At 37.2% G+C, this 13,966-nt stretch overlaps 1 protein-coding gene across 6 annotated transcripts in view; it reads right to left on the bottom strand.

The window, feature by feature from the left end:
* ROBO1 (roundabout guidance receptor 1) overlaps nt 1-13,966 on the bottom strand; it is a 684,057-nt gene that overhangs the window by 237,791 nt on the left and 432,300 nt on the right. For all 6 annotated transcript variants that reach the window (XM_031505944.2, XM_077790952.1, XM_077790955.1 and 3 more), the window contains one exon: nt 12,296-12,622. In XM_031505944.2, the coding sequence (XP_031361804.1) occupies nt 12,296-12,622 (327 nt within the window). The remainder of the gene's footprint in view (nt 1-12,295; nt 12,623-13,966) is intronic.

A 13,966-nucleotide genomic window follows, 5' to 3' on the forward strand; every position in this document is an offset into this window, starting at 1 on the left:
ACCTTCTTCCACTGGGCAAGACTCTTTGTTTTCTTACAAGATCCCAGCTTGATATGATGAAGCTGTGTACCCATAGGCTGATGAATAAAAAAAAAAAAAATTACCTGCTTTGTGCTGTGCACATATCAAGACAATTTTAAACAAAATCTGCTGAGCAAGACTAGTGCATAGCCAGCTCCTTTCCACTGTTTCCTGCTCTTTTGGTGGTCTATGGCTTTTACAAGATGCCATCAAGATGAATTACAGACAGACACAGTAACTAAAGTCTGGTGAATAGTTAATGCCTTTGGATGTAGACCACAGACCAATTCAAACTTTCTGCTCTCCTCTTTAACTCTAAAGATACCACGCAGAGCCTCATGCAATCTCATGTATCAGTTCATTTCAATATAGGAATACCTCAAGGAAACATTTAAAAAACTAAACAAACACAAACCCAAAAACCTTAAAATACACATTTCCGCATTTCAGTATGACATGGCCAAAGGAAATAACATTTCCAATGAAAGAAAAGCTTATTAAAAGCTACCACTTTTCCAACAATGCTTCTCAAGTTCTCTTCTGCTTCTTCTGCTTTGCTTGAATTCACTAAAGAATAACAGTATTTCTTCATGACACTAACATTTCTTAAGAAGCCTGAATAGTCTGAAGAGCAAACTGTCACTTAAATTCTCATCCTGCGATTTCCCTTACTGTAATATTAATTGAAGAATAAATAAAGTCCTGAAATAAACTCTGGTGTTGATTTAACTTCCCAGAGCAGTATGAAAGCTTATGTACAGCAAAATAAGCAGTGTTTTACCTACTGATTTACTTTGTAGGCACAGAATTGTTATTATCTTTTTCAGTCTGTAGCTCTGGTCAGGGTAGTACACATATATATAGTTTAATGGAGACAGAATCCCTGCATCTACGGTCATGGAATTACAGTCCTCATTGCCATTTCTATACACTATGAGTAGACTTCTAGCCTCAAGTTAACTCTATACATTTACATTAATAAAACTACAATAGGTTAAGCAGAAGTCTCATGTATCCCAAGCTTTTGAAATCTGGAATAATCTGTGCAACTTTTCTGAGGCTGTTCCAACTTTCCAGTGTCCTTTTTTGTGCACGAGTGGATTCAGCATTCCAGCAATCATCTCATTGATGAGTCACCTGTAGGACCTTATCTCTGTACTTGTATTTCACAGCTCAGTTAAAAATCTTAGGCTATCTAATGTGATTGCAAGTCCTGTTAAGCATCACTCCCTTAACAGACCGTGGTCCCATAATGCAAACCTTCTGAACATATATCTTTCATGTTCAGATGTGGCATTTCAATGCAAGCATATACTTGCCAGGCCATTCAGTTCAATTATGGAGAGTGGACATAGCTTTGCCACTACTGGTTTTATCTAGGTTTTTTATCTTGTTTATCTTACTTGTCTTATGTGCAAATCCTACAAATAATGACTGATGATTATTGGCTAAATGTATTTTGAACTATGCACTTCTACTCTTTCCACCTCTATCTACCAACCCAATGGGTCTGTGTATGTGTGTTTAGGGGAAAGGGTCACTGCTTGACACTTTCCACAAAATAGTCAGATAATATGAACAAAACTAAGTCAATTTTTTACCATTAGTTTACACTGCTCTACTACAGACAAGCTCTACTCACGCTCATCTAATCCCCAAGGAAGACTGGTTTAAATCAGGGCTTTCTTTGTCATAATTGAAGTCAGGAAAAAATTAAACTTACTTTCTTCTTTCCAGTAACAAAATATTTAAATGATGACAGCACACTGAAGGAGCAAAACCAGGGACTCTAACTGCTAATTACTGCTCCCATTTTCTACCCTCCTAACTTTGAAGCTCTGCATCTATTCCATGACATAGAGCAGAAATATGCATGAGTTGCAATTCTCCCTCTACAACAGGGATAACTAATTGACAGCCTGAAGGCTGGATCCAGCTCTTCAAGATGGTTTTTCTTGGATCCCATGATGGCCTAGAGCAAAGACTGCACGAAGACTGTTTAGCACTACTGTGCTAAACAATTTGCTTAGCCCACAGGAGAGCGGGAAAGGGAGAAAGGCAACAAGGAGAAGTAGGCTGTGGGAGGAACAAAAGGACGTGGGTGATGGCTGAGGGGCTAGAATGGAAGTCTAGCAGTTCCAGCACTTTTCCACCTTCTCACGTTGCCTGTCCAGAGAGCAGCTTGTGTGGGGCAGAGCTGGAGCAAGCTGGGTCCTTCAGAGCATCTGCCCCAAACTGGGCTAACCACACCAGGCTCTCGAGCTCATACACCTTTTGTGATGAGCTCTTCAGAGAGTTTTGCTGGACCTACTACATAACCAGGGAGGCCTGTGAGTAAACTGGTGCCCCAAGAACCCCTACAACAAACAAGAGAGGGAAGGCAGAACCAGTCCTGCATGGGGACTACAATCTCTCCAACAGGAGGTTACACTGCTGGAGCAGATAGTCTGGAAGTTCCTGGCCTGCACACAGATCTTTGCATACCTCTATCACAGAGCCACAGAATAAACTAGGTTGGAAGAGACTTCTGAGATCATTAAGTCCAACCTGTGACCTAACATTAATTACCTTCTCAGCTAAACCATGGGTCCGAGTGCCTCACTGAGTCCATGTAATAAAGGGTCTGAATTTGAATTTAGACACCCACCCTTGAGCATCAATGAAATTAAAATCAATGATTCTCATTTGCTCCTGCAGGAGCAGTCCTAAGCCCAGCAGGAACACGGAAAACTGAAAGAAGAAAAAGAAGAGTCCCTGTTTCCAGCCTCTTCCACAGCACCTACATATTTCATTTTTTGGCCTTTACTATCTGGGCAGCAGAGGGTTAAAGACTCAATCATCATGATATATTCATCTGTGCCATGAGCAGCTGGCAGGGAGAAAACAAAAATCTAAGGCAGCCCATAGCCATAGGGAATCAGCAACACAGGCTCTAGAGGAATCAATCCAGGAAAATGGAAAATTACAAGTTAGAAAACTCATTTTTTATCCCAGCACCACCCAAAAGGGGTAATTTTTGGAACATTTCAAAGGGTTTACAAAGTTATTTGTAGTTAGTTCTAAAAATTGCTATGAAACATTTCAATTAGTCCTGAAAACAGAGCAATAAAGAGCAGTCTTGGAAGAACAAACAGAACTGCAAGAAAGTTCCCAATCTCTCCAGAGCTGAGATTTTTTGTGACTGTCTGAGATAAAGATTTAATTTCTTCCTGCCTCAGTTTTTCTGTCTAGAAAACAGCAACAGTAAGACCACCTTCATTCCCAAATATGGGCGTATTTAAATATTATAAAATGCCTTTAAGAACTTCTTGTGAAATATCTACTTACAAATAGATGAGAAAGGACTTTTCATGGTATTCTTGCAAAAGGAAAACAATGCTAAGGTGCTGAAATAGAAGCATCCCTTGATTCTCTTTCTTCTGTATAGAGACAAAATTTAGTAAAGTGAGCTAACCTTTATGATTTTGTTTTTTACTTTGGAAAAAAAAATTGTAACTGGTTTTGGGTGTAAAAATCTAATGACTTCAGTTACCACCTTAAAATGAAATAATTTGAAATGCTTACCATTACACCTTTTATTAATATCAAAGGATTGGTTCATCCCTTTCAGAGTAGAAGACCTACATATTGAGATTTTTATTATATTTTACTAGCTAATTCCATGATAGCAGTTTTGAATATTTCAGTGGCCATTTCTTCAGGAATTTTTACTACAAGTCTAATAAATTGTATGTATAAACTTTGCTATCATACAATGTATCTTGACAAAAATACTGCTTGATATCTACTTATGAAAGAACAGACCTTTACAGCAGATTTTATGCTTATTCAGAACGTGAAATATAGGTAAGTTTTCATCTATTTTGAGGAAAACTTGATCTATTAAGAAACCAAAATCACAAGTATTACAAAGACCAATCTAGAAGACACCACTTAAAAAAAAAAATCTCTGTAAAGTTACTTTATCAGTGGAGCCTCTTCTGTTTTAAAACCACACTACACCAAAGAACTAATTCCACTAATAAAACTGGAGCCATACAAATTCTCTTCAGATAAAGATGTCTACAAGAGAGACTTACTAGTGTCTGATGAAAAATTTAAGAGCAGCATGGTATTCAAGGAATCTGCTTAATTATTGCCATCTTACTCTTGCAGAATTTTTTGTCACGTATTCTGTATACTTTCAGATGAAAAGTATATTTCTTTTAACATCAGAGAAAAGCCTGCAGGTTTTTTACAAAACAATCTATCGGAAGTATTATTGTTGAGTAAGGATAAGTCATTGAGCTGAAAACCAGGCTTTTAACACTAACAGTTTCTGCCAGGAAAGTATTTACTAACAGGAATTGAGGAACAAAAGCAACCAAAAATGTCTTTGCATCTGGAAATGGTTATCAAAATGGCAACTATGTATAAAGTAGCCCAATCAGACAACCCTAAGACTCTTTTTTACTTTTAAAAGCAAGTGTTACAAAAAATATTTGACACTTCTCCCTTTTTTTTCCTTAAGCTCAAATATTTTAAACTTATAAATTAATTCAAAACTAACAAACAAGTTTTTTTATGTGTTTTTCCCCCCCCACCTTATCATGACATTTTGGAATTGAATTATAAAGCACGTATATAGGTAAAAAATTAAATTTCAGTCCAGCCAGCTCTAACACACAGCTCCTCTTCCCAATCAATTTTGATAGCATAGAGGTGCAAAGAAGCCCAGTTTAGAGAGTCCACATGTGTTTAATCTTTGATTAATTGAACAAAAACTAAGCGCCTCCAGACATATTTCTTTTAATCACAGGAAAGATATCTTTTCAGTTGCTTTGCTAGTAGGAGAGAGTCAGCAGATGTGTGCCTGGTCTAAAGGGAATTTCTGTTTCTCTGGAGAACACAGTTTAAATAGGAGAGGAACAGACATATGCTGACTATGCACTGCTTAACAGATGACGTAGAGAAGCATCTACTACCTCAGGGAGTGGAACGGGGCAGTTTTCAAATTAAATTTCTTTCAAATTCAAAGCGATCAGCTGAAATCAATTTACATATGGGATGCAAGTCAAGTCAGACAGTTCTCATCAAAACAGCTCACAGACACAAAGATGCAAATCCATCTTTGTCAGCAGTATGATCTCAAAGAAAGGTTTTAACCTGATGACAGTAAAAAAAGGAAAATAAAAATGAATTTCTTCAAAATTTTAAACACAGCTGATACTTTTGTTTTCTGGGGAATGATAATTCAAAATAATATTTCATTAATATGGAGTATTTGGCGAGTATTCTCAATTCATATACAATTGGCACAACACAAATTTATTTCCAAATATTAACTCAGAAGCAAGTCTTTAAAAAAAGTTTTTTCTGAAGTTCTTAAAGTGTCATACTGGGGGAAAAAAGCATCAGAACAACCAATGCATGAGGATTACTATTCAGCATTTTACTTGTCTGACTTTATACTTCTGCCTACAGGCATATGTCCTGTATCATCAGCTAGGAAATGGAAACACTTATAAAAATAGAAATTATCTTCACTTCATCTAGTTCTACCAAGATGTCTTGGGGAGGGAGGAGGAGGAGGGCGGGGGGAAGTGGGGAAAGAAAGATCAAGAGTCTAAAGCAGAAACTGGGAGAAAATGTACTAGACACCTCTCAGATGAAAACACCCTCTAAAGACTCCCTTGGACCAGAGGAAGCTCACAACCAGTAAAAAAGAGGAGACAGCCAATGGCCCCAGTTAATTTGCTAACTTGCATTAAGGAGTTCCCTCTGAACTCTGCTCAATCCTTCCCAGCCCAGAGGCACACACACAGGCTGGAGAAGTGCTGAACAGCACATCACTTAATGCCATGGGAAGGGAGAAAAAACAACCAGACAGTGAAAACAAACTGTGGTACTAAAATGTCCTTTTCCTTCTTCATACAATTAGGACATCTGTCTTTATTCACATTTACACTCGATGTTAAGAGTCCAAATTGTCTTCCACAGGTTTCTGAATAGCAAAACTAAGGACATCTTTAGTATCAATTCACTATGTTGGTTGGATTCAGGAAAAACATTTAAACACTTGTCTAAGGATTACGCTTGATATAGTAGGATCCTCCAACCTGAACCATTTTTATTCAATTTTTTTCTATGAAACCAACAGCTTGTGCAAAGCAAAGCTTTCACTTCATTTGAAGAACCAGATTCCCCAGTTTTGGTTCAAGGTTTCAGATAATCTTTTACCCATCAGAGCTGCCATTCCACAAAAAAGACTGGTACCACATTGTTTGATTTATGAATTCAGTGAGCTGCACAGCAATTTCTGGCAAGACTATAAAACATCTAATTTTGCTTAATCATCCATCCCAGCATGGCCACTGTAACATTCTAAATTACTCATCAACTTAAGAATAATCTGTTTATTTACAGTACTATAACCCATCAAGACCTGTACTCCTAACTTGCTCTGTTCTGCAGTTTCTGGGAAAATACAGACATGTAAGAACAGTTTTCAGGCAAAGTGTGCCTGATCTTGGCAGGAGTAGATAATTGCATTGAATAGGAATCTTATTTATGTGCTCTGTTTTCACAGTGATTGAAAATCTCTGGTATTAGCATGCATGAAAAATTTTCATTCTTAAAGAATCATTGTAATCCATTGACAGTAACACTCACCTGTGAACATTTTTGATACAGAATTAGCTATAATGCTTAAATATGTTGACACACATCTGCAATCAAAATCCTCTCAGTTTGCCTTCAAAACCTAGTGAATCTTAGCATTTCAGGTGTACTATGGAAGAGACTTCCAAACATCCCCTCAGAACAGCCAAAACCCTAAAATATGAATCTCATTATTTTTAAGAACTAACCTTAGAAATTTCCAAATACATACAAGTTGCATTTTAGATAATAAACATGGAAATTTCCCTTAATAATAGACTTAGACATAACAGAATGAAGCTCTGTCTGCCATACCAAACTTATAAACTTACAGGTAGAAGCATATTTAAGATACAGCTTTTCCAGTGAAGCCTCACTGCTTTAGTTTTCCCTAGATTGTTTTGTTGTTGTTGTTTTTTAAAAAATCTCTAGGGTTTTGTTTTTATTAAATCTGTACATAAGTTTATTCCTTAATGCATACATTAACCCTGTAACCCCCTCTACAGCATGCACAGCCAGTAATTCTGTTATTTTATCCATTTATTCATGAGTGCAGGCTAAAGACTCAAAGAAGATAGACCTTTTGTGATACCTTAAAACCAATCACACATTTGAAACAAAGCCCTGACTTTTGTGAGACTTTGCCAAATAAAATTGTAAGCAACATAAACAGCATATGCTTGCCATGCACATGGATGCCTCAAATGATGGAAGTTCTGATATGTATCCTAAATGTTTTACTTGTTGCCATGCAGATGAAGAAGGGAGTTATTTGTCCCACTCTTAACATGCCAGTGATTACACATAAGGTCCATTTATACAATTTTCATAGTTTCAATTGACAATATTGCATAATTTGCAGGTAATACTACAATTAATAACTCAGGAAGGCTGTATATTGCCTAGAATGAATGCAAAGTGAGAAAGAATTTTGCAGTTAATTGAGCAGCTTATATTCTGCATGAAAATGAACTACATGGAAATCATCACTGATCTTCAGAGTCTATAATCTTAAAACTGTAACAAAGCATTTTTAGAACTAGAGCTGCCACCTAGTACACACTGTAAATTACATTATGATGATGACAAAGCTACACGTGAAAGAATCATGCCAAATACCCTGGTCATAAATATATCCCTTCTCCAAAAATTCACTCTGACAAGGCAAGGTGTGAGGGGAAAGAATTTTTGTGGCAAAAGAGAAATAAGTCTGTCTCAGAGAAGAATGATTTGCAGAGTCCCTGACTAGCAAACATAACCAAGTTAATTTTCATTTGATTTTTCTTAACAGCCTGAAAAATATTTAGACTGGAGAAAAGAAGATGAAATATACCCTTGAAGCTATTGTTGCCACTCTCAAGATGACTAGGCTTCTACAAAGGATCCAGAGATCCAATTTTACTCAAAAAGAAATAACATAAAAAAAACAAAACCACCTGAACCAAACTATCACACACCAATAACTGAATTTGGTCTTAATCAGGTGGATCCATTCACCAGACAACCCTGAGAGATTCAAACATATGAAGCAGCTTGCAGCCACTTTCCAGTCTGCTAATGCACTTTTTCAAAACTGCTCCTATTTCTCTGTTCTGAGAAATAACTTTGTTTTCCAACTGTTAATGTGATAGCCAAAACAGTCTTCAGCCTTTACTCAGAGGATGAAGTATGATTCCACTTTCTTCTCCCACCTGTAAAAGCTGACATTTATAGAGAGAATTAGCCAGCTTCATTTTGACAGGGACATGCCCTTTCCACGTTCTTCAGGACCTTTCACCACCGGAGAACGTGTCACTGGTAGGCAGTAATCCAAAACCAGTTACATTCCTCCAAAACAAAACATGGAGCTAATTTAAGTAGGTCTCTGGTGATCAAAAGGCTGAGTTCAGGAAGTCAGGAAGAGGGAGGGAAGCAGACTTGGAGCAGCCTCAGTCTGGAGGATGCCTCCAGCCCCATTATCCCACCGCTCACCCCTTCTGGGCTAAGCTGCACAAACTGCGTGCCTCTGCAAATCCACTCTGAACACACACAGCCACTCTCCATTTCAAAAACTTGTGGAAATGGGATTGCAAATACAGATGAACCCAGCGAACTTAAAAAAAATAAATCCCCCAGTTAAACAGGAGTTACATCACTTACTTGACTGACTTGCAATTCACATTTTATGCAAATTTATCTCCTTCCCATTTATGACAGATGTAAATTACAAACAAAATGCCAAGTCAAGTACTGAATTACAAAACTTCTTTGCACAGAGCTGTGTAACAGGGAGTAGTTTTACTAGTCTCTAAAGTGTCTGAAGTACTTTAATTCCTGAAATATCAATTGGCTGGCTAAATAACATGTTTGGTAGATTTAGGATATCACTCTTCACTAGCCAGAGGAACACCTTGTTTTTAAGGATTTTAAGGGGATGGGGCATGGTTTCAAGGTAATAACTGAAGAAACTTAAGCAAATACAGCTGCACAAATATTTTAATATAAAATAAAATAGGACTATGGAAAAGATATAACAAATCCTTAATGTTGTGAGTAGACACATGACACCTTCAAACATTCTGGAAGGGTCATAAGAGCCATAGATTAAATTAGAGACTTATTTAATTCAATTTGCTGATAATAAATGCCATTTAGTTCATGTTCAATGGTATTAATTTAGGACTAACACTATAATTACTTAGATACATATCAGTGGAATAAAATGCAGCATCCTCTGGATTGAATGACATGCAAATGTCAGTCAAGTCACCAAGGAGAGGCTGATGACTAGAAAGTAACAAATCAGAGGGAAAGCCATCTTCAATTTAAGTCACTACTCACCTGTGGTAATCAAATCTAAAGCTGCTTTGAAAGTTTTTAAAATACACAAGTATTAAAAAAAAATAAAACAGCTTTTAATACAGTGCAATCTTCTGAAATCTGTAGCTTTGAAATCCCACTACATTTCTTTCTTTGAAACTGTGGAATCTATGCACAGTGTGCTTAAGGAAGATGTCCACCTGACTACATAGGCAACAAATTCTCTTTGTGGATTAATCTCAAAAGATGAGCATGGGAACTGCTTAGAAAGTTGAAATATAATTGCATCAAGGCATAACAGACATGAAAACTTTAGTATTAACCTGAATATAAAATGAAGTGTACACCATCCTTCGGAAAGTGAAGGAATTTCATCTAACAATGTGTTACTATATGAGATGACTGGAGAAAAGAGATAAACTTCCTATCATGTTGTGAAACAAACTGGTGCAGGCATGAGCTGCCTCTTCCAGTCAAGAGTTAGCAGGTATACTGCAAAACATTATGTTCTTTCCTGTTTCAGAAAAGGTTTTTGGTTAAAACTGTAGCATTTAAGCATATAATGAGTACTCAATCATCTTCTGTACTTTGTGGGAAGCAGAAACCAAACAAAGGCAATTTGATTCTGCAAACATACAAAAATTAAACTAGAACATAAAGATTTCTAAACAAGCAACTGTGCATGACTACAGGCATACAAATGTAAATGCTCTGGTGCTCAGCACAGGTGTGCTGAGAACTAAACTGAGCAGTTTGCTGATTTGCAGCAATCCGCTGTGAACGTAGCTCCCGTTTATAATGATTACACCTATAATGCAGAGCTTTTTAATTTAATGCAAATTTATTCCACCAGCCTTCAACTCTTTCTTGCTCCTCACCTCTTCTGTGCTATTTAAAGTGTTTCAGTGCTATTGCACTGTCATATCACTACCTTTCTAATAAAATAATAACCTTTACTGTTAAAATTCTTTGTCTATGATGTCCTAGTATGCAATTGAAACTGTATATCATTATATTTACAAATCTTATTTCCAAATATAGATTGTGGAGTTTTTTTATGCAGCATTGTTGCTGGTTACTTTTCCATAAAAGCCCTTGATACAAGGGCTAGTGAGTTCCACTTTGAAGAGGACTAACAATTAAATGCTACATTATTGTTAAATGGTGCATATTTACACATTTTAAATAAGTTTGGGTTTTTTTTGTCTCAAGGGTTGGCTGAAGCTCTTAAAAAATTTGTGGCAATATCAATATTTTGCATTCAGACCCTGTTGGTAAGAGTCTCTACTATAATCACATGAAAATTACTTGAGCCAAGGGTGACAAACACATTTAATAACTATGCACTGGTTGAATTGATGCATGCACAGTGCATCAGTCACTGAAGTCCACCTCATATTTTTGGGTTCTGATGGGAAGCTGTGGAAGACACAGAAGCACTGTCTGCATTTCACACATCGCTTCAAGGTACATCACAAATCAAAAGAACATGAAATAAGCACAGAACATTAAAACCCCATCTAAGAACCAAGGTCAAGTCCTATAAATGAAACAGCAATTAGATAAAAATCAAGATCTCAACCATTAATGCACACTCAAAATTACATTTACAAGATACCAGATACAACATTTGGGAGTAAGGAGTATGAGTCAAACAGGTTACACATTTACTGGATAAGCATACTTCCAGCTACCCAGACACTGATTACTTTTATCACTAGAAGTTGCTAACAAGGAAACAGCATGATCTTAATCATGTATATCTCTGCTGTTGTATGTGAAGCTTGAGATCTTTCTGGTGTAGTTATGAAAGTCCTTGGGATTGTTTTCAAATGAGAAATTAGACAGAGGGCTCAAGTAAATGCACAAATTTACAGTCTATTTCCTTGGCCTTCTGGGAGACTTATGAAAATCTATAAACTCTTCTAAAACTATACACCAATGGTGGCACTTAACCTATCTAAGAGATAGGGGCCTCTTCAGAGCTCGTTAACAACATGAATCATTCAGTCAACAGAGATCAGTGTTTTCAGAGTGACTCACCCAGTTCTCTGCTGCTCTTCAACAGGACACCAGGTGAATTGCTACACATTACAAAGGAAGCCTATAAAAGCCACTTCAAAATAGACATCTAACTTTGAATTGCAAGGCTTCCTCTCATACTTTAGTACCCCCAAAACTGATTTTTTTTGACCTACACTTGGCCCTCCATATGAATGAATGCTTAAACCACTTTAATGTACAATCTCTTCCTCTACAACAAGTAGAGTTTAAAGGATATACAGGAAGAGATAAGCATTACAAAGTGATGTGAACATACTTGACTGCTCCTTCCGTTGGCCAATACTTAAAACCAGAGAGATAATTTTGTGGGCCAGATCTTTTAGAGGAAAAAAAATAATTTTGTGTTTCTAAATCTGCCATTCTTCTTTCTAATGCTTATTTGTGCAACAACAACTATCCTGTTAGATCAAATCCTGTCTATCCTGGTTCCTATTACACACTGTAAATTGCATGGTTATCTGGAGAGGAAAAAACATGTATAAATTGAAACTAAGTATACAAAATCGTACAAATAAAGCAAACATAACTTCATGGAAGCATAAAAGTAACGAAAACGTAAGTGGCACAAAATCATCTGAATTTTTCCAGTGATATGATACATCTTCTGACTCCCCTTCTATTTTCCTATCTCTGTATAAATAATAATTAACCATGTAATTCCTTCATTGCTTTCAAGTCACTGCCTCAGAGGGAGCTCACACTTATTTTTATCTTCAAATAACATCAAAGCAAGCGTTTGTTACCCAAGGGGGGAGGAGGGAAATGTACTTACTTGCCACCTCCAGCGATGCATTATGACTTACAGCCTCCCCGAGGTAGTTCCTTGCCACACACACATAGACCCCTTCGTCCGGCCGGCTCTTGCGCCCGTGCACGATGCGCAGGAAAAATAAAGATCCGCTGGGCAGCAGCATCCGGTGGGAGCGCGGGTCATCCTTGTCCGTTTCCACCCTTTCCCCACCCTTGTACCACTCGATGGTGGGGGTCGGCCTGCCCTCTGCTTTGCAGTTCAGAGTGGCTGGTTCTCCTTTGGAAACAATCAAATCCGAGGGGTGCTCCACGATCCGAGGTGGGAAATCCTCCTGTCGAAGACGGGAACCTGCAAGGTGAAAAACGTAAATTTTTCTCAGGAAATCACTGCCAGATACTGTCACGGTGTTTTGCAGAACAAGTACTTAACCATCACCTCGCGGCACAGCATTTGACAAGAGCAGCTATTAACATCCTAAAGTACACAAAAGAAAATCTTAGTGCACTTCACCGTGTGCAAGGTTCTCCCAAGTATGTTCAAAAGCATTTTTTCAAGAGGGAACCTAATATTAGTGAACGGCCAGATTCCAAAATCACATCAATCTCTACATGGATCTATTCATGTACATAATTTATACATCCATGGATATGCACATCAAGAACTACATAAACTAGTCCTACATATACTCCACAGAGATCAGATTACCTCAACCAGCAGAACTGGTACTTCTAATCAATAACCCAAAGCCATAGCCAACCTCATGCAACCTTCTCGAAAGGCCATTAATTCATGCAATGTCTACAGAGTCACTCTAACATTTCCACTGCTCACAGAGTTGCTTTATTTCACTTGTACTATCATCTCTTAAGTTCCTTGTTAAGTAGTGCCATAAAAGCATAAATGCATGGAGGGCCTGAGTGCTTTCTATGCCTTGTGCATCAGGGAAAATTTTTACTTTATAAAATTCTAGATGTCTCCAGTCAAGAAAAAACCGTGAGACAAGAGTATCCAGCATAGAAGAAAAGTTACAAGTAAGATACTCTCCTAGACAAAGTACTTCTAAACAAGATGCTCTTCTAGAAAAGAATTCAATTTCAGACTATTTAAAAATTTGAGCTGATAACTTGCATTAAAAAGAAAACAAAACATAAAACCCCAATCAGAAAACACAAAACAAATGAAAAAATAGCTAACAAAAAGCCCCAAAACCCCAACAAAGAAAGAAACAAACAACCCCAGTAATAGTCTGCATAGATATATACCACAGACAAATATGATAACCTACTGGATACCTGAGAATCTTGGAATAAACACCTATCAAAACATTCAGGGTTTTAAATGTTGACTCAAATTCAAATTATTGTTTTCCTCATTTCTCTTTCTTGAAGCACAACTTTGCAATGGATAAAAATTAGTCTCTTGGGTCACTAATTCCTGATTATTAAAACCTCAGACGCCAAGATTCTTTATTAACATTAATAACATGGGGTTTGAACAGCTGCGAAGCACCAGAAACACAAATCTATTCACTGCAGGTTAATAGACCATAAACTGATAGGGAAACAGGGAAAGGAGACAAGAAGAGGAGAGGTCTAGGGAGTATTGTTTTAAATATATGCTAAATATGCCATACATACATATATGAATATAAAAGTATTCTAAAATGTACAGTTTTCATTTTACTTCACATTT

Source organism: Lonchura striata, chromosome 2, assembly GCF_046129695.1.
Source record: "Lonchura striata isolate bLonStr1 chromosome 2, bLonStr1.mat, whole genome shotgun sequence".
NCBI classification, from domain to species: domain Eukaryota; kingdom Metazoa; phylum Chordata; class Aves; order Passeriformes; family Estrildidae; genus Lonchura; species Lonchura striata.